Consider the following 26,492-nt stretch of genomic DNA (forward strand, 5'->3'; position numbering starts at 1 on the left):
CCCCGCTCCGCGCCCGTAACCCGGAAGCGGTGCGGCGGCGAAGAGGGGAGAGCGCCGGGACATGGCCGCTGCCTGCTCCTGCCTGCGCGCCGCAACCGGCATGGCCCTGCCCGCGGCGATGCGCGGCTGAGCCTCGACCTTGCCTTCCCCTTCCCCTGCCCGACGGACCCTCCTCCTCCTTCTCCTCTTCCCGCCGCCGCTCGGACGCTGCCTGGGCCGGGCCGGGGGCGGTAGCGCTGAGGGGGGGGCTCCTCGCTGCGTTGCGGGGGCCGCGGGGCTGGGCGTCCCCGGGGGCCGGGGCCGGGAGCGGGGTGGAGGCGGGCGGGCGCCGGGTGGCCGCGTGTGGAGCTGCGCGGGGGGAAGGGCCCTTGCTTGGGCTGGCTGCATGTTCTCGGCCGGGAGGCCGGCTCCGGCGCGGGGGGCGGCTGCCTGTAATTCTGGGCGCCGCGCTGAACAGTAGGGTCTGGGAATTCATTGTATACATGTGTACACGGACGTACAATTGGTTTCCTTCGAGGGGGTCTAGGGTGGTGCTTTAGGGAGTTGCATTTACTGTCGCATTAGTTGTGGGGATTTTAAGGGCTGGCTCTACTTCATTTCTGTTTTGTGGAGCTGGCTTTTTTTTTTTTTGTTTTATAAGCACGTTCTCAGGCTTCGACGAGCTGTTCTGGTTTTGCTGAACTGTAGCTCCTCCAAGGTTGTCATTGTTTGCATTTTGGGAGGGCAGCTGGTAGCCTTGCAGGAAGGTGTCCAGGTTGCGTTGGAAGAGGGCTCTGGGTCGCTTTGGTTTGACTTCTTTCCAGTATAGGTTAGTTTTTCTCCGGTGTCTCTGATGCCAGAACAAGGCCCCAGAATGAACGGTTTCTCTCTGGGTGAGCTGTGCTGGCTGTTCTGCTGCCCGCCTTGCCCTAGCCGCATCGCTGCCAAACTGGCCTTCCTGCCCCCGGAGCCCACCTACACCGTGCTGCAGCCTGAGCAGCAGCAGCAGGAGGCCGGGGCGGCAGCCGGGGCAGGGACCCCCACGGGATCGGGCACCTGCAGTCTGCACTTGAGCGAGCGGGCGGACTGGCAGTATTCGCAGCGGGAACTGGATGCCGTGGAAGTGTTCTTCTCCCGCACAGCTCGAGATAACAGGCTGGGCTGCATGTTCGTACGTTGTGCCCCCACTGGCCGGTACACACTGCTCTTCTCACACGGTAATGCTGTGGACCTGGGCCAGATGTGCAGCTTCTACATTGGCCTTGGCTCTCGCATCAACTGCAACGTCTTCTCTTATGACTACTCTGGCTACGGGGTGAGCACCGGCAAGCCCTCTGAGAAAAACCTGTATGCAGACATTGATGCAGCCTGGCAGGCCCTCAGGACAAGGTAAATGGATGTTGGGACAAGGTATTTCTGTAGCTCTGTTTAATCCTAAGAAGTCCAATGGTCTGTGCAGTTAACCTCTTGAGAGGTGGAAGGGAAGGGTTTATAGATGGTTGGAGTTGTTTCGATGGCCTCACCAGATCTTCTACCAACAGCTACAAGGTGATTTGCTCAGTGGCTTCGTTTAGTTAAAAGGATGTACAGACCTCCATACTTGGGTTTTTTCTACACTGAGGGGTTTATTCGGCTGTATTATTTGTTAGCCTTTGCTTCACCATTGAAAACCTCCGTCTTGAGCAGGAGATAGGGCACAGCTTGCAGTTTCAGTTTGGAAGACGCAAAAGCCACTTTTGTTTGAGATATGCCCACCACAGTCAAAGCTTAGACATAACCCAGTTGAAGCGAAGCTTTGACCAAATTTGGTAGTAGACTAGGCCAGTACTTACCAAGAAACTGCTGATGTTCTGTGACACGTCTGGGATTTTACGCCAGCTTGTGTGACATTGACATCTTTCTCTTTTGACAAACAACTGTTAGCAAATTGGGTAGGGGAGCAGCGTGGATGGATGGATGGAAGTGTTGACGGGTGGAAGTAGAGCTAGGGATTCTGCCAGGAGGAGATGCTGAAGTAGATGGCATTCAAAAGGATGCATTCAAAAGGAGCAGCAATCAGATTTGGCAAGGCAGCATGGCCAACAGGAAGAGGGAGGCCTTGACTTCTAGGAAATCCAGAGTAGAGCTGTTCCCAATGGCTCCTTGCTACAACTGGTTGCCATTCCTGAGCCTCTGTTTCTTCTTCTGTCAACAGAAGCCATGAGCTCCTTTTGCTGTTGCATAAGTGGTTCTTAAAGTAGCACCTTGCAGAATGTATCTTGAAAGAGCTTTTTAGAGCTTAAATGGTTGCACTGCAGCAAGAGAAAAATAACGTTGAATGTTTGCTGTTCTTGGCTCTGGAGTGGTGTAGATGAACTTGGCTTATGTGAAATGAGTATTAAATATCTATCCTAGGCATACGTGCCAGCTGCAAAAATAGTGGCAGGAGTTGTTACTAATTTAGATAATTGGCTTTTCAAGGATCTGGAGATTGGTCAGTAGTGAATCCCAAACGGCTTTTGACGTGTGTCTGACCAAGTCAGGTTAAGAGCAGGGAAGGAGAAAGGTGTAGGGGGAAGTTAACTTCTCATAGCATGTGTTCTGTGTGTTTGATGAGCAAACCAGATTCGGGGGTTGTTTTCCAGGAAGGGAAACTTTGAATATAAATAATATGATCTTATGTAAAGAAATACTTTTCATATACTGTATGCAGACTAAATTACTAAGTGCCACTATTATGCATATGGATGATGTAAATTAAGGTTTAAGGGAGGAAAAGTGCCATGTCTAAGCCAAGCCTAGCTAATGTTTGTCCTTTAGTTGTGTTTTCTCTCTGTTTAATTGATGATATTTTTTCATGAAAGCCTTCTAGAGCTCTGCAAATGTGCAGTCACATCTGCCTGGAAGTGCTCCTGTCTTCACAGGTGTTCAGCATGTGTTTGTGATCTACGTAGATCCAGAAACAAGAGATTTCTTCACTTAAGTTATTTGAGAAGCCTGAGCCAGTAGGCGATGCCAATACATGCCCAGCTTGATTTGAGGAGGTTGGGCTACTTCTGTTGAGCTGTGACTGGAGGAAGTTTATCACTTCATACTGGAGTCCTTTCTGTAGGTTGTACAAGACCTAGATTCTGCTTTCCTCCTTAAACTGAGGGGTTGAAATTTGCCAACTCTTTGCCATGTTTATAAGTTCCACATCCTTAGTGCTAAGTTAGAGTAGTTGTGTTATCATTGGTTAGATTTTTTTTGGAAAGAAGTAGTACAGTAGTTTAGGTGTCTAGGAAAAAAATTGGTTACTGTGAAATGTAAGCTTTAAAAAAAAAAGGTAATCTATTTACAAATCAGTGTCTTCACAAGAGGTATGAGCTGAAACACTAGTCTTTCTGCTGATGGAGTCTCTAAGCAGTAATGTGAACTTCAGTTGATAATTTTTAGCCATTGCTAATAAGACCAAGGTGTTCAAAATTAAGTGAAAGATTCTGCTGTAAAAATACAGGTCTGCCTCTTGAGGTAAAATGTCCTATTATCCCATTTCTGATGCAGCAGTTCATCAGTAGCTTCCAAGAGTTTTGTGTATGCTTTCATTCTGAATGCAAATCCCTAACATTTGGCCTGTAGTCATGTGGTGGTGAACTGTAATGCAAAGTTAAAAGTGAAGTCTTAAAATAGGAGAGGTTCACTATGCCATCGAAAGCATTTAGTCATCTGTGCTAAGTTCTGTGGGAAGCTGTTGCTCTTCTGAATCCACCAGACTTTCCACCTGGCAGCAGAAAGGAATCATTAAAATGTAGGAAGTCTGAGGCTCTTTTTTTCTTCCAATTGTGCCTGTGAAGTACCACTGATACTTAGCAAGTCCTAATTTATCAGTGTGTTTTGAAAATTGCCCTGAGTAAGGTGGGAATCAACCCTGCACTTGGAGAAAACAGATTGCTGCCAAATCTTAGAAGTGATGGTGAGTTGAGTGTGTTTGCAAACATGGCTGCAAATTTTGACTGTACAGAGTACTGAAATGAGGCTCTTCCTATCCCATAAGCATTTAGGTATCAAACCTTAGGTAAGAAATGGTTATTGAACTATCTTGTAAACAGTGGATGAAACAAAATAATCGAGCTTTTTTTTTTTTTTGGTTAAGTTTCAATCATCAGCCTGTCTTTGGAGAATGTGTCAACTATTTTCTGGCTTTTTAGTCTTTGTAAAGTGTAACTGTTTTCCTTCCTTCTAATCAAATGAGTATCTCTTCTCATGAACCAAGTATACTCTTAAGTGATAATTTTACTAATTAAGTTTGAATGATAAGTGTCTTTCCAGCCCAGGTAAAGATGTTGACATATCACTTTATTCCCTTGAAATGTATTTTTATAGATGTTCCTTTAGAGGTCAAACTGTAGCACTGATTGCTCTAATTCCAGTATCACGTATTAACGAGTAATTAATTTGGGCTGTTACATATATTTATTTCCACTTGATTAAAAAACTTCCATCTGGTATCTAAATGTTCCTCAAAAACAGTCTTCTGTTTAGTTTCTCCAGATTACATTTTTTTGGGAGTGTTTTATTTTAGGCAGGTTAGTCTGTTTCTGCTTTGTTTGTTCCAAAACCAGAAGTGGATTTGAAGAGAAGCTACATCAGACTCAGGCTTCTCTCGTGGTTCGTATGGGTTTAAGTTGGGGCTTTTTATTTAGATGTGATTAACTCTTATCTTGATATCTGGATTGACTTAGTACAACATCTGCACAGAATGACTCAATTGTCATCCTCCTCCCCCCTTTCCTGAATTCCTTCTGGGAAGGTTGAACTTTCTAACACATTTGCATTGAGACAATGTATGGTGCTTAAAAACAGGATGTATAAGTAGAGTTTGGGTACAGTGCTTAAGCACAAAACCATGGCTGCTTTGTTGACTGTGTGCTATTTATATTAAAATCAATTTGTGTGTTCTCTAAACATTTGGAGAAGAGTTTTAAAATTCCAGTTAAGGCACTGCTTCCACATTCTGCTTCTGAAGTAGAGAAGAACCTATTAGTCTGTCTTTTGTACACTGAAAGGAAGTGAAGAAAATGTAGTTAATACATTTATTTATGTTGTTATTTGTATATATTATTTATGCAGCTTAGAAGAGCTGTTTTTGTTTCATTTAACAAAATACAGCTTGATTTTTTTTTTTCATGTTGCACAGTATAAACTAGTATCTCTTATTTCTATTTAAGCTTTTGATAAATGATAGATGCTAAGGTAGTACTTAAATCCTCCATTCTCAAAACATGTGTATTTGTCTTTCAGTCCATAGGAGAGCATTGGTTCACTTCCAAAACCTAAAAAAAAATGTTATGCTTCTTGGTCAATATGGCGTGATGAGAATAGTGAAATGGTATAGTAAAAGGGCTTTTCATAAATGGATAGCAGATAGTTGAGTGTTTAAATAGGTTTTTAAAAAACATTTCCCCCAAATTTAATGTTAACAAAACCATCCCAGACCTTTTATTACATGGGAGTTTTAGTATTCGTGGTGCTAATTGTCAATCATCTCTTAATGCTGTTTCCTTTGCAAGAGTAGGTGGAAAAATGTTACAGTTTTCATTTGAGTAAAATTAGGAACCACACCTAATTGGATTAGACTAGAGTGATAACTAATCTTCTGATTAGTTTAGCTCGTTTCCATTCTTATTTGCTGAAGTGGATACAACTTTCTAGGTGAATAATAGCCTCAGCTTTATTTTACCTTGATTTATCAAAGCAGTTAATTATCGTTTTGATTTTCTTTGCAACAGGATCATTATTTTCACCAGCTCTGTGTTTCTGTGCATGATCCAACCTGAGTTCTTTAGGTTGAATACTTAGAGGTTTTGATAAAAAGCTGTCCATTAAATTCCTGACTTGGCCAAAGGCAAGGCTTGGCAGAGTCATGATCAATGCTTCAGGAGTACTCAGGTTTCCCTTGTTTGTGGTGCATCACCCAGTATATTTACATCACTGACTTGGATAAAACACCACCACAATTTTTGTTGTTGTTCATATTTTTGTAATGGAGTTCTCACTTCAACCTTTTTTATAATGTTGACACAATACCTGCAAAGGGTTATTTTAAGTTTTAGAGAGTAGTCTCTTTACTCATTCTACCTGCCATGGTCAGTGCTTCAAGAAAAAACTTATTGCTGTCTCTGCAATGAACAGATGATGAGCCTCCCAGGGATAGATACCAACAACTGTTTAAACAGGTGCTCTGATGTTCAAAGTTATTCAAAATGTTTACTGAGCTTTGGTGTTGTATTACATAATGTAGTCACTGAAGTAAAAGTAGTTTTGTGAAATATTTCTCTATTTCTGACAGGACTGCAAGATCAAAGCTTGTTTAAAAAACACCCAAGATTTTTCACTGTCAAAATGTCTCGTAACTAGTGATATTTGGGAAGGAAAATAAACCGCCAAAGAGGCTTTGACTAACAATACTTGTTGCCCTGTGTGTAGATAGTCCTGAAATACTGTTCCTGAATTGCAGATGTTGGTTTACCCTGCTGTACAGAGGTTGCAAGACCTGGTTCTTAACATCATCAGAAATGTGTTGTTAAATCCTACATGAGGAAGGAACTAAAGGTGCTTTCTGTCTGCTTTTTAGCACTGAATTGCATGAAGTATACCTGAGAGAAAGGCAGGCTCTGGTTAGAGAAGTGCATCTCCTTTTGAGATGAAGCTGGTGGTTGTTACACAATGGCTGTTTGACCTGTTCATGTTGCTGGTAGGTAGCACTTGGATTAGTTAAATTTGTTTTTAACAGTAGAGTATGAGCTGGACTGTGCACACCTCAGTGGTTTTGCTCTGAAGCCAGAGCATCTCCAGTCCATCACAATCTCCAAATCAAAAAATCTCTCCAAAATTCAACCTGTATCCTTTGTTAGTTTGTGGTTTTGGAGAGTTTCTAAGCATTGGGCTAAACTTACAGTGGAGTACAGTACTTGTGAACATAAGTAAAAGGAACAAAGAAAAAAGCCTCAACAAGTATAATAGCTGTCCCAGACTGGAGGTATCTGTGAGTGTAGGTGGAGAACATTGCAAACTGTGAAAGGGGATTATCTGCCAGCAACTGGTTTCGTGGGGAAAACTGACACTTACTTAACAAATAGATACTTAGATTTTCATACTGAATAAAGCAAACAGGTTCTTTTCAGTCTCCTCAGGTTTTTTGGTGCTGTGATGCTTCCTTATGTGGAGATAAGAGTAGGACGAAGGCAGTGCCAAGCAATTAGCTGTTTGGAGCTTTACTTCTGCAGCATACATCTGAATTTCATAGTTAGTTTCAACATGACATTTGCCTAGGAGAGACAGCAATGACATTATAATAACTTTTACTATTAAACCATGCCTCAAAACTACTTTTTAAGCAAAATACCAAGAAATCAGTTCCTCAGTTGCACTCTCAGTTGGTTTTAAAGTCAACAGTCTCAAAATTATGAAGCAGTAATAAATGGAATGAATGAATGAATAACTTAGCCTTTTTCCTGAAGCCAGTAATAAATTGCATGAATAACTGACACTCCCTTCTGCCCTTCCTCACAAATACAAATCAATTACAAGGCTGCATTGGAAGCAGTTGAAATGAGTCATAAAATGAGCTGTGAGTGTGTTGTACCTTGCATGCTTGTGTGCATACAGGCTTTTGTTTGACAGCACCTAAAAAGGGCAGAAACCTTGGTGTGTTGTTTAGGAGATGGTTTCAGTTGCCACTGCACTAGAGAGAAATTGAAGGCACTTATCCATGTGCAAGCTGAGGGATTCCTTGTGTTTTAATTGGGTCCAGGAAAGACACATACAGTTTTTTAAATGCTGGTGGCTCTTAACAGTCTCTTCATGTTAATTTGAGTATATATTGACTGTTTATGTTGATCTGAAATTGAAATAATTAAGGATTGTTTTTTGTCTAACTCTAAAATCTTGGGTTTGTACAAGTGGACACACCTCATGTACCTGCAAAAGTTGATGGACAGTGGGTAACTGAGGTCAGTAGAGACTAGTACATGTGAGTTGAATAAGCAGTTTCAGTGACCCATTTGCTGTTACTTCATCTCGACTGTCCTGCTTTCCAGTTTTTAGATGAATGACTTGCACTGATCTTGCGTGCTCAACCTGACATCTGATGATGAGGCTGAATTTCATTCCTCCTCTCAAACCAAGTGTTTTGTCAGCGTGGGTTTTTTAATGTGTCAGGTTTTGTTAGAAATGGAAGAGTGAGATTGTAAACCCAGGAGACTCTGTATGAAAACAAAGGGAAAAAGGTGCTTTTAATAGAAGGCTGAGAGCGTAGAATGGGTTGAATAGTGCATAGTGTCAGCTTAAGGGGTGAGGGAACATTTTTGCATTCTTTATTTCAAAGTCTAATTTGAGAAAAGTGGTTTATTATGGCATTTTTTGCATATTAAGCTATGCTGCCCACAAACAATCCCAGAAAGGTGCAAACATAGGACAGCTGCATAATGACAGTGTTATACTGGCATTATGTCTGTCCATATCTTTCTACTTTTTAACCACCATGTTAACTTTACAGAGCAAAGCTTCTCCTGTTTTCATTAAACGTTGTGGTTGTATTTGCTGACTGTGAAACCAAATCATACAAAGGCACAAAACTGGGCTAAACAATAGGATCTGGCTCAGTGCCCACCCACCTTCCAACCCTTGGTTTCACATCTCTTGATGAGCACATGCATGTCTCTGGGAAAATCCCTGAAATCATTGATAAAATCTGTAACATCTCAACTTTCAAAAAGGGAAATTCCGTGTGGCATCACAAAGGAAGAATGGTTCTGGGGTCAGTCTTGTTCAACATCTTCATCAGTGACCTGGATGAGGGGACAGAGTGTACCCTCAGCAAGTTCCCTGATGACACCAAACTGGCAGGACTGGTAGATTCCCCAGAGGCTGTGCTGCCATTCAGTGGGATCTCGACTGACTTGAGAGTTGAGGAGAGAGGAACCTCATGAGGTTCAACAAGGACAAGTGCAGGGTCCTGCACCTGGGAAGGAACAACCCCATGCACCAGTACAGGCTGGGGGTCGAACTGCTGGAGAGCAGCTCTGCAGAGAGAGATCTGGGAGTCCTGACTGATAATAAGGTAAATCTGAGACAGCAATGTGCCCTCGTAGCCAAGAAGGCCAATGGCATCCTGGGATGCATCAAGAAGAGTGTGGCCAGCAGGTCAAGGGAGGTTCTTCTCCACCTCTACTCTGCCCTAGTGAGGCCTCATCTGGAGTCCTGTGTCCAGTTCCTCAGCTCAAGAGGGACAAGGAACTGCTGGAGAGAGTCCAGTGCAGGGCCACCAAGATGATCAGGGGAATGGAACATCTTTCATACGAGGAAAGGCTGCGGGAACTGGGGCTGTTTAGTCTGGAGAAGAGGAGATTGAGGGGAGATCTTATTAACATTTATAAATATCTAAATGGTGAGTGTCAGGAGGTTGGCACATCCCTTTTTTCTATAGTAGCTAGCAACAAGGCAAGGGGTGACGGGATGAAGCTGGAACACAAAGTTCCACTTAAACATAAGAAAAAACTATTTCACTGTTCAGGTGAGGGAGCCCTGGCACAGGCTGCCCAGAGGGGCTGTGGAGTCTCCTTCCTTGGAGGTCTTCAAGACCTGCCTGGACACGTTCCTATGTGACCTGATCTAGGTGACCCTGCTTCTGCAGGGGGGTTGGACTGGATGATCTCTAAAGGTCCCTTCCAACCCCTACCATTCTATGATTCTGTGATGATGTGGAAGATGAGGTTTTCAGTCAGTACACTTGCCTCAAAGTCCAGAGGGAAAGACGTTAGGGGTAATCTCAAAGTATTGCCTCTGGGACTCTTTTTGTATTGCAGATTTGGTGAAAAACCTCAATGTATACTTTTCTAACTGTAATATGGTTTATTGGTATAATCCCTTGAAATTCTTTCTAGGGATACCTTTCAAGACAAAAATGCTTTTTTAAAAACTGTTGATTTGAAATGAATTGTTGGTTTAGACAGTTTTGTGTATGCTTTTAGGAAGGTCTTTGTTACCATGCCTGGTTAAACAATCCTGCTTACATGTAGAAATATTAAGAATAATAAGACTGTGGTGAGTCTTATTTATAGCAGCCAAGACTGAGTGAAACAAGCTGCATACATCAGTGTCTGGCACATAACCCCTCTCAAGGCATGCAGTCTCAGCTAGTAGCTCAAAGATATTTATTTCTAAATTTATTTTTGTCTTTTACAGAACACTGTCAAATTTCATAACTGGTCTAACATACTGGGATCTTAAATTTAACTTTGTGATGTGACATGGATGTTTTTTGTGTGTGTGCAGCTAATGAACAACTATGGAGTAATGGATGTTGGGATCCAACAAGTCTGACAATTCTGAGACCAACTTCAACATGTTTTTTTTCTGGAAAGCATCCTTTGAAGAGTATGGCTTGACATATTTCTCTTTTAATAAGCTTGTTTAGCAAGGATTTTGCCCAGCTTATAGGATCTTTCTGGATTTCTTGCTCTCTTTTAGTTAGCTTTGCTTTGGATATTCTCATAGAACTTGAAAAATGATTGTCCATATCAGCAAAGAAGAAAAAACAGCTATTTTTTTTCCCCAGTGTACAGATAAACTGAGTTAAGTTTCAGATTATTTTATCATTATTCCATTAAGGTTAATGGCTCTTTATGTATAAATTAAGACAACTTATATTAACTGTTACACTATTCAATAAATTGCAGGCCTTAATAATATGCAAAATAAAAGATAAGCCAATGGTAATATGGGGTTAGACTTCTGTTAAGGATTTTGTTACCAAAATAGTATATGGAATTGTCTGCACTTTAAAAGAAACTTTGAGTAGTTAACTTCTCACCTTAAGCATTGGACTGGTTTGTTTGTCCAGATCTTAATGTTTGTGTGGTATTGCCCCGAATTCTGATGAATTCGTTGAAGTGGGATGTTGGCTGTGTGACAGCCTGGGGGAAGTGGCATCTTTCAATAAAATGGTCTTATTTTTGAAGCATGTTCTCTGGGGAAGATTTACAAAAGTCTTGTCTAGCATGCTGTTTGTTCTTTGTAGCTTCATTTTTCACAAATGTGTGTATGTTTTGGTGTGCTGTGTTTGTTTTTTTTAAATGAAGTAGCTAGTTCAGTATGATATTTATTTTGGAGATGTTCCCTGGACAATTCTTACCTTGAGGCAGCTGGTTAAGAGCCAGTCAGTCGGTTTCTTCCGTCCCCTAAGACTGGAATGTACCTCGACTTGCTTATGAAGTTATGTGACACGTTTTCTTCATCATGTTTTTTGTTGTTCTCTAGTGTAAAAAGCTTGTCTGTTTTTCTAGTGAGTCATGGTTTTACTGTATCTTGATAATACTACATTAAAAGTTAGTGTTGCAGTCTGGGTATGAGCATCTTACCAAGTTTAACCAACCATAAAACTACCAGAGTTGTAGGAAGAGGTGCAGTAGTGTTTCAGCTACAGCTTTACTATTTTTACACATACTACTTTGTGAACACATCACCTTTGCCTCAGACTGGTTAATAATTATGCTGTGAGATCCCCTGCATTGCACACATCTCTTCCTGATGCAAGAAACACCCTTTGAGGAGTCAGTACAGTAGTTTAGGATGTTAGGGAGTGTTTCATCGTAAGCCTGACCAGTATGCCTAAAAGGTTTTTACTTTTCCTAAATCTCTGCCAGCTTCTAAGCTTCTGTTTCTCTGATACCGAAACCCTCTGCCCTCTCTCCTGAGCTCTTGCTAATTATTCATGTAATGTGATGTTAGCTTCCAAAGCTCCCGGTGCATAAAGCCAATATAATTAGCTCTTTATCCTAGTTTTAGAAATTTATACTAAAAATCAATCTGAATGCAGAAACTGTGACCTGTGAAGGAATCCAGGCACCAATATAGTTGTCTTTTTAGAAAAAAATTAATTATTCGAAATTGCATTTGCATTAATGAAGAGTGAAAGTGCTGGAGTTTGAGTTGAGTTGCATCAGAATTCTTGCTGTGAAAGATAAGATTGTCATAAATCCTCAATGTTCAGCCAGTTCTGTAGAGGGTGAGCAAGTGTACAGTCTCCTTGGCTTATTGAGTTCTTTTCTGTCCTGAGACTAGGCTTGCTGGTGCCAAATATACCACCTTCCAAATTGCCTTCTGTCAAAGAACATCTGACACCTGTAGACCGTTTCATGTAGAGCATTCAACAGACACTATTGATATAAATAAGATCTGGCACTTTCCAATTATTTCAGGAAATTACCCTTTCCATCCAAAAATCTACTTCAATAATGTTCATAATGAAGAACCTTAAACATAAGGATCTTGGATGTTTCTTAGCTGGATTTAGTTCTAAATTAGTTATGTTTCAGCAACAAGAGAAATCAAACCAAGATGATTGTTCTCTGTGGTTGGACATGCATAGCAATATCAATTTTTTTCTCTTTTTATGAAGTGAATGTTAATTTGTAATAAAGAAAGCAATGTTACCTTAAACTGAACTAACTTTATTACTGGGATTTTGAAGGAGAGAGGAAGAACTTTTATTTAGCAAGCACTATTGTGTCATTTGTTACTCTGTTTGCCTTCCATTATTCCCAATGCTTCTGGGAACTAGTTTAATGTGGGCTTTCTTGCTCTTCACTGGAGAACTCATCAGACTTCCTCTTTAAATAATTTCTTAAGATTCTCATCATTTCTGTTTTCTAAGGTGTTGTGAGATGGTGAAGTGCAGAAAACCTACATAGCTTAACCTTATTGTCTAAATAGTCATTTGGCCCTAATGTAGACAATAATATAACTACTTTTCCAAGCACTGCACTGTTACCTGTTATTTCAAAACCTCCCTCTCAAAGTGCAAGACCTCTTTATGCTGTCCTGGTTTATTGGTATGCAGTTAAATGCTGGTGTGGCACAGACTGGAATTGCAAACATTTTTTCCTGCATAACCAGTTGTTCCCTGGTGATACTGCAATCAAGTAGGAAGCCTGCTGGCTTAACAAGGACTGCATCACAGGTAGAGGCAAAGAAGATGCTGAATAACATTAAGAGTCTGCTTCTCTTCTCCTTCTTTTTAAATTTTCTGAGATGTTTCTCCAGGTCAGTTTCTACCTTTAGCATCAACTGAAGTAATGCACTTAAGTGATCGCATTAACAGTTGTCCTTGATCCACTAGTAGGTGCTTCCGCTTCTTGTGGAATAGCTAATTTAATTGGTAAGCATCCTTTTTCTGAGGGGAAAAGTTAACTAGCAAGAAATCTTGTCACCAAAAAGAATACAAAAGCAATTGGCCCCATTAACTAGGTGTGTTGGCAGGAAACAAAGTATGCAAACATGCTGTTTGACCATTGTTAAAACCTCTTTGATTCGCACAATCTGGACAAAATTTGTTTTACTCCATAGAAGCTCAGGTGATGCCAGATAAGATGGCTGAGTAAGCTGAAAAAGCATATATGACTTGGTTGCAGGACTGAATTTTTGATGTGAGTTTAGGAAAGTTATGAGAGTATTTAATACTTTTTAAAAAGTACATTTGTTATTTTAAATTAGGTAAAATTTACTGATACTTAATCTCTTTGCGTTTAGTTAAATGCAGATATCTGTTTCTGTCATAAATCACTTTTTTTTGTGCCATCTTTTCCAGTTCCTGGAGAGCATAAAGCAGGTTTCATGAGCACTTCAACTGAAGTGTGCAGAGGAAACTTTAACTATGTGCTGAATGTTACTATTCACTAAGTATCTGCTGGGAGACAGGAGGAGGGATTTATCCCCTGGGTTTGTCTTGATAAAGGCTTTGGCTAGGAAATTTGATTTTTTTTTTTTTTTTAAGCTCTGAACTAGTTATCTGCAGTCTGCTGTTTTAGAACATCTGGTGCTGTTAATCCTGGTGATTGCTATATGTTTTTTTAAATCATTTTAGCTTTACATTGACTGTTACTGGGGCACGAACATTCTTTGCACTGAGTGTTCATTAAAGGAACACATGCAAGAGGAAAACAAAGTGTGAAACACTGCAGGTTTCAATAAGGACTTGATAATGTATGGATTTTTTTTGAGAAACAGATCGTTAATCCTGGTAGAGACAAGTCAGCCTATCTTTGAGTGACGGCAATGGAAGTACTTGAGGACGCTTAGGAAGAAAGGAATTGATGAGTCTGATTTACAAGTCAGAGTGCCAATATAAAAATAGCACAGAGAAAGAACACAGAGTTTTGGTGTTTCTGAAAAGATGCTGGAAGAATCTTTTCTAGTAATAGATACTTTCATGAAATGACTGTCTTCTTCCATTTGGCAGTTGTCACTCTTGGTGTTTGTTAGAATATTTAACAAATCTAGCTGAAAATAGGTAATTGAGAGAAGGCAGGAGAGACTCATCAGGAGAGTAACGTTCCTCTGTGAGACTACGAATTTGCTGCTGCTTTGAAAGCAGGTGCTTAAGTGCATACAGATTTGTACTGTAATAAGGCTTGGTGTTGGGAGCAATTACAAAACTGGAGTATGTTTTCCCCATTCATCTGATGGTAGGGGAAAAATAGAGGTTGTGGTGGTCACTCAAGAAGGATTTCTACCTATTTATGATTCTTAAGACATGTCAGTGCAGAGGAAGCACCCATTGTTTTGATTTTTTTTTAAAGAAGTCTTTAAATCTGACAAAGTGGTTAGTGTAACTCAAAGAAATAGGAAATATTTCCAGAAAATTAGAGATCTATCCAAGCAGGATGGGTGGTCTCCTGGATAACACAGACTATGACACTTCTATGCTTGGCTTTTGTATAATACCCTTCAGTGCTCGAGATACTGCATATCTTTGAGGGAAGCCCAGTCTTATTAAATAACTTTGTTCTTCTGCAGTGCTTGAGCATATAAGTATATAAGGGAAAGAGAAATCCTACTGCCAGCTGAGTCATCGTCATATAATGCTGGCTGATAAAATATTCATATACTGGGGACAGATGCGTTCGTCTGCAGTCAGTTCTTTTTAGGACCATCAGACCTGTTCTTTGGTAACAATCACTTCTGTGTCAGGACCTCTCTACCATTCTTGTCCTCCTTCCTGCCCTCATCCTTTGTATTGGAGATACTGACATCACTGCCAAAGCTATACTGATGCTTCTGGATGGGAAGAAATGATGAATCCAGTTTGTCTGCTTGCATACTTGCAAAGCCTTACCCATTGCAGCTCCCATGTAATCTTCTCAGTCACTGGCTCTGGTGCTCTGTGGGAGATTGCATTCAGATTTCCAAGGATCTTTGAAGAACAGTGTGAAAGTGGCTTTAATTTTGTCTGCTGTAATAGGATTTTGGGTACAAGCACTTGCTGTTTGTTGAGGTGGTTTGACTTTTTCTTTGTTTTTCTTTGTTATTTTGTGGGTAATACTTGAATCTTCCTTTATCAGCTTGTTTTCTGAATATAGTTAGGATTTTCTGTAAGTGACATAAGGAAAATGCTGCATCAGTGCCACATATTTCACATTTAATGACTTGTAAGCTCTGTCAAAATTGCAGCAAAACTAGTCATTTAATGCTGTTGATCTGTGAAAACGTGAGGTTCTTTATAAAACCTGTAGATGAAATAGCATTTACTTAGATTGAAACATAAACAAAAATACAATAGATAGGTGGAAGAGGATGCAAAAATAGACAAGAATAGAAAAAAACCCAAACCCCCAAAAACCAACCAAGGAAACCACAGAACAGAAACCCTATACACAAAAGAAAAAAACCCATTTGAGTAGGTTAAATCAGTGGTGAGAATAGTAACCTGAGTAGTTCCAGGGCCAAACCCTATAGGTATCAAAGCTTTTGAGTAGTCTGCTTTGATTTTTTTATTTGTTTGGTTGGTTGTTTTTATCTAGCCTTCCCAATACTGACCTCCAAAGGATTAACTCCAGCTTAGCAAGCCATGTAATTATTTTTCTAGACCATCTAGACAATTGCCTTCAACAAAATTTGTATGTGCCTTTGTTTTAAGGTCTTTAGGTTGGGAAATAACTTTTTTTATTAAGTTATAGTGTATGGTAGCTAATCAGCTGTGCAAACCTATAAGTGTGAAATTTTAGGTGAGCTTTGCTGTTTGATTACAGTTTAGGATTAGTGCTATTCCATTATATGCTTTACATTAATAACTCTGGTTTTTAGAAACTGCAGCCTGATACACTTAAAGCTTACCTGGTGACATTTCTTTTTATCTTAACTGCTCTGGTTTGTGCATTTTGGCAGTTGTCCCTTGCTTTGTGAGAAGACTGAGCTTGTACCTGGCAAAAGGGTAGAGATGGTGGAGATGGGTGGAGCAGGCAGCAGCTCGGGTCAAAAACCACTGGGCTCCTCTCAGATGAGTAATCCCAACTCATGCGTCAGAGCCTTAAATCTTGCATAGGTGCAGCTCTTGGCAATGAGTGCTGTGGCAGAGCGGCCTTAAAGTCTTGCATTGTGCTGTAGGCATGTGGAGATAAGGGAAATGTATTTGAAAGTTAGTGTTTGATGTGGATGTGAGTTATGGTAAGAGCAGTGGTGTCAGAGGTGCTCCAATAAACAGATAGAAGTACTGAAATAATAATGGAGTTCTGCTGTACAAAGATGCTTTGAGAACTGTTGGAGAGCAGCAAGTTTGCTTCCTCCGGGCTTGTAAACCCTCCATCTCCCAGTGCTGAGCCAAGGGTGGTGAGAAGGGTTGTGTGATGGGCTTGGGAGGTGAGCCAGAATGCATTGGCTCACCGTGAAGCCTCGGGAAGAAGGCAAGTCTCTTCAGTTTGGAAGTAACTGAAATCTTAGAAACAGCTATGAAAGCACAAAACTTGTGGGAATACATAACTGATGTTAATATTTGCACTCAGATTTTTAAGTGTTTCCTAGGGAATCGGTTTCTGTGTTAGTTGACACATATAAAGATTTCAGTTAAAACAAATATTAAAAGAGACTGTGTTTAGGTACATGGATATTGTCAAATCTTTATTGTTTGTCATAACAATCCTTACAGGAGTACAGTTTTAGGGACTGTTCTACCTCGTTTTTTCAGCTTTGGAGCGTGGGGTATCTCAAGTGAACGTGCAGGCTTTTTGCAACAGTAAAGGATTGTCAAAGTTTTAACGTCGTGTAAAGTATTGAGGAGTGTGCTCCTGTCTTAGCTCAGCTGCCTTGTAAAACAGAGTATGATGTGTGCAGCTGAAATAAAAACACCACAGCAGGATGGAGATAAGATAGAAGCTGGGGGGTGAAGATAATGAATTCCTCACTCCAGAAGATACTATAAACTGAGCTTCTCTGTGAAAGGAACAGATTTTTCTCTGCTGTCTCAGGTTATTTAAATGTACCTCAGAGACTGACTCTATAGATTTTGTACACCAGTTACAGTAAAGACTATATAATAGAATGTAGCTGACTGAGTTTTTGTGAATTATTGATGCTGTGGTCATGAAGGTTTTCAATGGCCAGTAAAGGTTTCCTGTCTTTGATAAAGTAAAGCTTGAGACTTCTGTATTCCACCTTTATTTGCTACAGAGCATCTTAATTAAATGCAAAATACTTCAACAGTTTAACTTCAGTGCTCTATTTTTAAAATGACTGGAGAGATTCATTTTAGTGTGCCGTCTACCCATTGTGTCTTGGGACTAAATGGTGTAAATCAAGATTGTTCTAAGAAAGCACTTTGGGAGAAGCAGGAAACTGTGTAGAGAGCACACGTGTATCTTCAAAACCACATCCTTGTGACACAGTGCTGACTGAAGAACTGTAGGTGATTCTAAGGCTGCTGAAGCAAAGGAAGCTCCTGGGGGTAGGGAACTACACTTTAATATATCCACGTGTTTAAATCCTATTTCCATTGTTGCTAGCTTCTTGTGTTACAGTTTACAGTGGTTTTAGATTGCATTTGCTCCCGTGATTAGGGAAATAATAATCCACCATCAATGGTGGGGGTTTATTTTGAGGAATTCATGTAGGAAAGTGCTCCCTCCCTCTCACTGTGTGAATGAAATCTTGAGTATTGGAATGTTACTCACCTTTTGTCATAAAGTAGTGAAATGAGGAAGGCAGGAGTTCAAACAGAAGGCTCGGCCACATCATTACTCGCTTTTGTTGTAAGTCCTCCAAGAGTCTGGTTTTGCTTGTCAGTGGTCTTTTTGCTAACTTTCACTCCATATGAAAGAATTAATGATTGCAGAGGCAAAGTTATTCTGTCCTCTTACATCAACATGCCCATGGCACAAATTCCTTCTTAAATTTCTGCACACATTTAATGAAAACTGTGTCCTCCTTCCCTGCTGTCCAGGGAAAAAAAAACCCCTCAAAAACAACAAGCTCTCAGTCAGGCAGAAGCAACTGTTCCAAGTCTGTTTATTGTTTATACATACAACTGCTACACTTGTGGTAGACAAATGAGCAAAGTAACATAAACCAAACACCAAAACTTAGTGTTATGGGTTATCATGGTGCTGAAAAGTCATGTTACAAATACAGCTGAGCTCTCAGTACAGAGAAAACAAAGGAGGTTTTACCTTGCAACTCCTTGACAATAAAATCAAAATTGATCTACAAGCACAGATTCCATATTTTCTGCCTATTCTGTCATTTATATCACAACATTTTGCTATTGTTAGCTAGCTTGGGAGAGATTTCTTCCAGAATGCAAATATGCAGAAGTCTTCTTTCCTGATGATGCATACTCTCTCCTTTTTTTATGCTCCTGTATTTCACTCCTCTTATTTCTGGAAAAATGCTTGAAAAATAGAATGGCTAGATACAGCCTGATTGCAGTTGTCAGACGATCTCTACTGTGAGGTCATTAACTATAAATGGTTGTGAGGATAGAGCCTGATTTATGAGTAACAGAAGACAGAGTGCAGACTGGAGCAGCTACCTGCCAGGTTGTTTAACTGTGGCACAGCTGGGTTGGGAGTAGGGTGGTGACAATTTGACTCAAAGCTGTGTGGCACAAAACAAGCACACGGAAGTGCTGCCCTGTTACGCCCTGAAAGCCTCCAGCAAAATGGATGATGAAAGGAACTTGCTGGGGGAAAAGAGGGAAATGGATTTAGTCTTCAAGAGTGCTTGGTTTTGCTCCAAGTGCTGAGCAGGTAAACTTCAGCTGGGGAAGGTGTTTTCCACTTCGAAACATGACAGCTTCGGAATTTGATGTTCAAGCCAAATGAATACAATTTAATTTAAGGCTATATTTGGAAAAGTAGCACTTTTTTAGAGGAACTAGTCTTATCTGGCTTTTATTTAATGAAAAGACACCCAAACCTCACCCCAAAACTATTCAGTGTAGATTAGCTTAATTCAGTTAATTTAAAATGTATTTTAGTTACAGTTTGTGGCAGAGAATGCCATGAAAGAGCCTGCCTTTACCTACCCTGACTGTTCAGGGAAAACTTGCAGTGGCTTTGCTACTCAGGAGTGTGTAGATCACCGGCTTTTGTCATGGTTGAGCTCACCAGAGACATTTAATATCAATGTTAAGACCTGATTGAACTTTGAGCACAGATCTCAATATTTGATAAGAGATCACTGATTATCACAAGACAATAATCAAGAATCGGTAATGATGTGTGCTTTCATGTAATTAAAGTTATTTCCATTCAAATGATCTTAAGTGTCTAGAAGTTGCATCTGCTTCATCCATTTATTTATTTGGAGAGAAGAGCTGGTACAGAACCGGATTCGTGCTACAGTCACACAGTCCAGCAAGCCTGAAGTAGGGTGATATTTCCAAATAATTAACTTCCAAAATAGCCTTTTAGAAGGCATTTCTTTTCAAGAGTCATTCTGGAACTCCAGTATTAGTTAGCCTATGTTGCTTAGCGCTCCCGTTTCTCCATAGCATAAGCAAATGACTATCTGGTGTGGCAGTAGAATAATAGAAATGTAAAACTGTGGCAAATTTCTTGATTAAATTTCTCTGGCAGCCATTGAAGTTATTTTGAGTGTGAACACATTTGTGGAATTACTTGTCTGCTCCTGTGACAGTGTGCTGGGATATATGCCAAAAAAGACTTGTCTCTTTTTGCAGCTTTGGAAGTCAGAGTACTATACAAACTGGTTTTGACTCTTGCTACAATGACAAGTGAAGTCATAGTGAGTCTGCTCTACCTGAACTTGAAACACAGAGTACTTGTATACTTGGTGAGCAGAGGTAGAGGAGGAGGAAGATGACATCACGTGATTTAGAGAACCAGTGTTAGTGCCTGTTGTGTTCAGTAGATCAGTGAGGAATTTGAGATCAATTTTTGTGTGACTTCAAGGAAATTGGAGTGAGAAACTGGCATGGGGACTCTTGCTGTATGCCAAGGTTTCCTATGTGTCTTGAAATAATTCTGAATCCTCTCATTTGACAGTTGGTGTTATGGTTGACACCAAAACTCCTTAATCTAATGCCTTACTCTCAATTTAGTGTTGCCATTTAGGCTGAAAATCTGCTGTGACTGTGACGTGCTGGAGTGGTACTTGCAGAAGCACAATGTGAAATGCAATGTTTTGTTCCGACACTGTAAATTACTTGTGATAATCCAAAATCCTCTTGTTGAGTCTTTTTAACACAAAGGTCCTGGAACATAACCTGTTGTTCAAGATATATGATTCTATGATATACAGTCTGCATGTGAGGTTTTTATTTGACTGAGGATTTTTGGTTTTCCTTTTTACCCCCAAAATTAGATTTTTAGATTCATATTGGATTAAATAACCACTTATTTCTGAAAATGTAGCTGTGGTTCTTATGGAGGAGTGTAATGATGCTCTAGAAAAGCGTACCTTAGCTTTTTAACAAGCAATCTAAATTTCTCTGGATTCTAAAGTTTAGAGATTTTAAAAAGGGAACAAATAATATGTTGTGACAAATGGGTTCCTATAAAGAAACAGACATGAAGAGTAGCCCATGTAGCTCTTATAGTAACTAAGCACATGTATGTTCGAGTAAAAAGACTTTGGAAGACACTATTTCCTCCAAAGATGACATGATTTGTGTCATTCTTGATGTCTGCTGATGTTCTTTGTGTCTTGAACATTAATTATTTCATAGTGGTGTTTCCGTGGAGAGGGGAGTGCATAATTTCAAACTGCTTGCAAGGGTGCATGAACCTTGTTTTTCCTGGCTATCATTATATACTGTGTTGCAGCTGCTTTAATTTAGTAGCAGTTGAACAGTAGGTCTGGACAGAGTCATGAAATGGGGTTTGTGTAGTGAGAACACTGCCTAGAGAGTTACTGTGACTATTTTTGAAACTGATTTGTTGCTGCTGCCATATCTGTGCTGTTCTATATGCTGCTGGTTTTGGTAAGGGACATTGGGATAGCAAGTATCGTAAAACTTCAAAACTGAAAATATAAGGCATGATTAACTTCACTGTTTCAACCTGAAAAAAGAACTGGCCTCATTAATGAATATGTATTTAGCACCTCTGAGGATTGGCACAGATGCTGTAACTTTGGCTGTGAACGTTGCAGGGCTTTGGAGCTGTATGGCACGTCTGTAGTCCCTGCAGCAGCATTCCACTAGTGCTTTCAACTGAGGAAGGAGAGAGTAAAAATAGCAATGGTAAACTTTCCATCTGTGTCACTCAAAGCTGAAGCCTGGCATGGGTGGGGGGAAAATCATTGTATTATGCTTGTGATTAAAGGTAGTTTTATGATAATGTTGTTTGTTCATAGTGCCGTCAGACAGAAAACTTTAAGTAGTTTACAAAGACAATTGATACCTTCAGCTGTGTTGCATGAGGAAACTGATGAGGGACAAGGCTCAAGTCACAACCCTAGAGCTAAGCAGACTGAACTAGAAGTCATTGTGTCCCATCCTCCTTTGCTATACTTGCTGTCAGCAGTATTCCCACCCTCCTGCAACCCACTGACCTGTTGGTGTGAGTGAGGTCTCTTATTACTCTCTAACAAGTAAGAGAAAGGCTGGGATATAGATTCATAATAGCCACCTTCAGTGCACATAGCTCATGTTATCATAAGGAGACCAGAATTGCTGGTAAACCTAATTTGTATAAATTAAGACACTAACACGGGGGAAAAAAAACCCACAGTAACAAATTGTGTTGCTGTTAACTGTGGGGTGTGTTGGTGCTTTGGCTAGACCTGGCCTGAAGTGGTGATTGTAGGTGTAGATGGCTGTACTGCATGTGATGATAGCTGAGGCTTTTTCTGCACCCATGAGAGCGGTAATCTGTAATCCAGATAATCTACTCCTGGATTACTGAGTAGGCTAGGCTGGAGAACTTACTAACTGGTGTTTTGGCTGATGGGGAGCAGAAAAACTTGCATCATTTTAAACAGCAGTAACTTTGTGCTTCTCAGTAATTGACATCCCTTGGGGTAAAAAAACATGTCTGCCTTCTTTTCATTTATTTTTTTCACCCTTGTCAAATCCATGTTTTACACATGCCCATGGTAACTATTTGAATTGCTTCATACTTTGCTTTTGCTGAAGGCTGGTTTCCACACTGAAATGTTGCCCTGCTTGTTTTGAACTCTCTGATGGGCTCCACGGGAGAAGTGCAGGAGCAAACCCATAAATTTAACTTGGGTCTCTCGCTCTGTTGGATGGAACTCTGTTTCCACAGAGACCAAAGCTGCTGTGTTTCAAGGAAGATATTTTTAGGAGCTGCCATTTAGCTGGTGGAAGGACTTTCTTCCTTAATAGGAGAGCAGATTGTAACACATTTCCTTTCTTCTCAGAATGTCTGTTGCCTTTTTCTATCACATTCTTTCCTTTTAATTATGTCACTTAGTTTCCCTTTCATTTGTTACTTTCTGATCAGTCTCTGCTCTTCCTCTTTTCTTCTGTTTCCCTTTCAGTATCACTGTTCCCATTGCACAATTATCTAATACCACAAGGGAGTTCGCAGGGGACGAGGAAGGGACCCAGCCTTTGCTTAAAGCATACTGTATTTTAAAGATAGAATCTCCAGGCCATTTTGTACTTCAGTTGAAGGGTGCTTGCTGAGTCACCATCTGGACAGCATTCATGAAGACACAAAATATCACGGAGCCAGGCCCTGGCCTTCAGCTCACACGTGTCAATTATTCATGGCCCTTGCTTGTGAGTTGTCATATGTTCTTTGGCCTCGCAATAAATTTTACGTGTAACTGTTTCTGCTGATGTTTGTGGTAAGCTTAATGTCTCACCTTCTGATTGATGGCCTAATGGTAAAGTGCTTAAAAAGATAAATCTGTTACAGTAACTCTTCTGTCTTGGAAAGTTGGACTGTTTCTAACCAAAATGATCCAAGAGATTCTTTTAGTTGTCTGTCATGTCAATAGGAATACAAAGTAGAGAAGACATTTGACCTGATGAGAGCATACAAGTGCACTAGCACAGCATCCTATTACTTCTTTAAGGGTTTATTTGTTTGTTTTTCAAAATTGCCACTGTGCCTTTCAGCAGTATTAGATGCTGAGTAGCTGTAGCACATACTGGGTGATGAAGGGCTACTTTAAATATAGAGATCTCTTTTATCGATGCCATAGACTATATCTGACTTTGTCATTTTATGAAATTGTTGGTTTCTAAAGTACCTATTGCCACAGCAGCAAGCTGCTCCATGTACAATACGAGCTGTTTTCAGAAAGGAAATGGCATTAAAAGGCATGAATCCAAAGCAGATTAATGTTGAAGAAAATTGCCGTAGTAGGGCATTTGTATGTGTTGAAGGAATTCTCTTGCTACCCTATGCTGTCCTGTTACCCTGTGATTTCTCATTTTTTCATTCAGACATTTGTTTCCATATTCTGCTCAGATTATAAACCTTATTAGAATGGAGACTTTACACTTATCATGATACTGATGTTCAGGATAATATTGCAAAACCCACCAGCATTAATATCATTGTACCCCTACCTCAGTGGCACATAATGGATCTTGTTTCAGTCCCATTTTCTTGTGTTCCCTGGAGCTGCTGCATTTCTGCCTCTCTTTAATACGATCTGCTCATCATATTAATGTACAGCTTTCTAAGGTGCATACCTCCCTCCAGCCTTTCCTACCCAACAGCCAGAATGAAGTCCCTGAGGATAAGACTTTGCTCCAAGATCCTGTTAACATGCATAGCAAAATCAACTAAACACTGCTGTGTGTGGACTATTGCTAACAGTAAGGGAGAAAAAAATCTCCTAAAAGAGCTTCACAGTATCTCTTTAAAAACATCAGGCCATGGCTGTGGTGACAGACCACCAACATGAGCTGCTGCTTGGTTACCAAGAGGATAAAATTTTACTCCAGGGAGATATTTTTATACAGTTGCTTATTCATGTTACAGTAGATGCCAAAAGCACCCTTATGCTCAGCGGTATAGCAATACTAAGAAAAATCCAGTTTCACAGTGCCGTAATCCAGTCTAGTTTTACTTCACTGTAAAACCAGGCAATCTTGACAGCCTGAATAATTAGTACTGGGTTATTCTTCTATTGTAATTTGAATTATTAATAGAGTGTTCTTACATCATAAGTTTCTCTTTTGCACATGTCATTTATCTGCTTGAGAGTCAAGTGCTATCCAGGCTTGCCATACACCACACTATCAGCTTGGCAGGGAAGTTGAAACCTTCCAGGTGTAGGGTATAGCCTAATGTGTAGACTTTGGTTTTCATTGTCATAGCCATGACAGCAGGACTGTAGACAGTGTAGACTGGCGAAAACAAATTATTTTCTACTAAAAATGTGTTGCCTTCTGTACTCGATTGTTCTTTATAAGGCTTGCAGTAGGAAGTGGAGTTACACATCAAAGTCTTCTGAGTAAATATTTTATAATTAAACAAGTAACAGCTTTGATTTGCAGCTTTCCCAACAAGTTGCAGTGGCCAAATACTACTGTACTTTTCACTTCTTCCTAGCCACTGTCACCTCCTCCGGTGCCCCTTCCAAATACCTTTCTATTTTGTGTGCTTATAAGTGAAAACTGAGTATCATCCTCAACTTTTTTTAACTGTGAAATGGCACACAAGCCGGATGATTTTATAGACTGGATGAGACTACTGGGGAGCCACCCAGGACTCGCTACGAGCTCTGAATTTTGTGGAATGACACATCTTTTGTAGTTACAAAACAAGCCTGACATGTTTTAAACTGGAAACGAAAAATGAGGAATAATTTACACTGATTAAAAACTGAAAAAAATGAACAGAACCATCGTTTCAAATTTGTATCCTCTTTGATGTCTTTAGCTACATTAACGAGGCAGTTTACTCCTTTTTTTCCAACAGTGTGAAAAGTGGGCAGAGGAGTAACTACTTGTTCAATGGTGGAAAGGTGGTTAGCCTGCAGAATATCTAATTGAAGTTCCTGAGGGTGACTTTGGGTGGGGGGAGTCTGATTTATAATTTGCTGTGCTGTGGAGTGGAAGATAAGAGGTGTTTATGAAGATGGTGAAGATTAACAAACTTGACATTTTCCCTTGGAGGATGTTCTCTTCAGCCTGTTTAATATTTTGATTATTTGCTTTACTGGACTGTTTTAAAGCTACAGAGAGTAGGAAGAACGTTTTAGGTTTTATCCCTCTCTCCTTTTATTTTGTTTGGGTTTTTTTCTTTTTGTGATGTGAAATGTGTTGTTTGTTTGTTTTAAAGGGATGTTTCTTTTCTCTACAGATATGGCGTTAGTCCTGAGAACATTATCCTGTATGGTCAGAGTATTGGTACTGTCCCTACAGTAGACCTTGCATCTCGGTACGAGTGTGCAGCAGTAATCCTTCACTCTCCCTTGATGTCTGGATTACGGGTAGCTTTTCCCGACACTAGGAAAACCTATTGCTTTGATGCTTTTCCAAGGTACGTATGTGAAGAAGGTTGTTCTAGACTCAGTGTGCTCTCATTAGGTGTTTAAAAGGGACTAGTTGTGTAATTTTCTAGGGAAATTTATTGAATTGTCACCTAGGTTTTAAGCTTCAGATATGCACACCTAAATCCCAGCAGAGTCTGACCGTGTAAGAAAGAGGCTGATGTCAGTTTCAAGCTGGCATGATGGTCAGCACAATGAACAAATAAGATGTTAGTGTTTGCAAATAATTTTTTTCTCCTTTTCTTATAGGTTGTTAATATCAGAATTTTTATGCTGTTAAGCTTGGAGTAGTAGCTTAAAAACTGATAATACACTACTAAGGTTAATGACTAACAAATCAGTAATTGTATGCTCTTAACATCTCCATTAACTTCGATTTAGAAGTAAGATGGTATCATGAAATGGATGCTCTGTTTTCAACTGCTTGTTAAAATTTTGCTAGAGTTTTACCAAATCAGCAGAGAAAAAGGTATAGGTAATTGTTGTTTTTAAACAGAGAAAACAAGAGAGGGTTAGAGGTTAGAGTGTTAGACTGATGCGGTTTGCTTTTCAGCTTGGTTCTGCATTTCACCTGTAGTCTCTAGGGCATGCATTTAGTGTTTCTTTGCCTTTGGTTATTGTAAGTAAAAACCTTCTGCATCTTTGGTATGCTGTCCATATAAAAATCACTAAAGATACAAAGGCTTGTATTTGTTTCTCCCTGATGGTGATCACAGAAGATAGTAATGTCTGTGACCAAAATAAAGTAAGTTACTGCCCCTCTTTTGGAAGATTTTGAGCTT

The 26,492-nt window shown here is 40.1% G+C and overlaps 1 protein-coding gene across 1 annotated transcript in view; it reads left to right on the plus strand.

The window, feature by feature from the left end:
• Window positions 1-342: 342 nt before the first annotated feature.
• The window catches only part of ABHD17C (abhydrolase domain containing 17C, depalmitoylase), a 30,706-nt gene continuing 4,556 nt past the window's right edge, over window positions 343-26,492 (plus strand). Inside the window, exons 1-2 of the mRNA XM_010208393.2 lie at window positions 343-1,368; window positions 25,521-25,700. Of these exons, the coding sequence (XP_010206695.2) occupies window positions 833-1,368; window positions 25,521-25,700 (716 nt within the window). The 5' untranslated portion in view covers window positions 343-832. The remainder of the gene's footprint in view (window positions 1,369-25,520; window positions 25,701-26,492) is intronic.

This window comes from Colius striatus, chromosome 7 (assembly GCF_028858725.1).
Source record: "Colius striatus isolate bColStr4 chromosome 7, bColStr4.1.hap1, whole genome shotgun sequence".
Classification (NCBI taxonomy): Eukaryota; Metazoa; Chordata; class Aves; order Coliiformes; family Coliidae; genus Colius; species Colius striatus.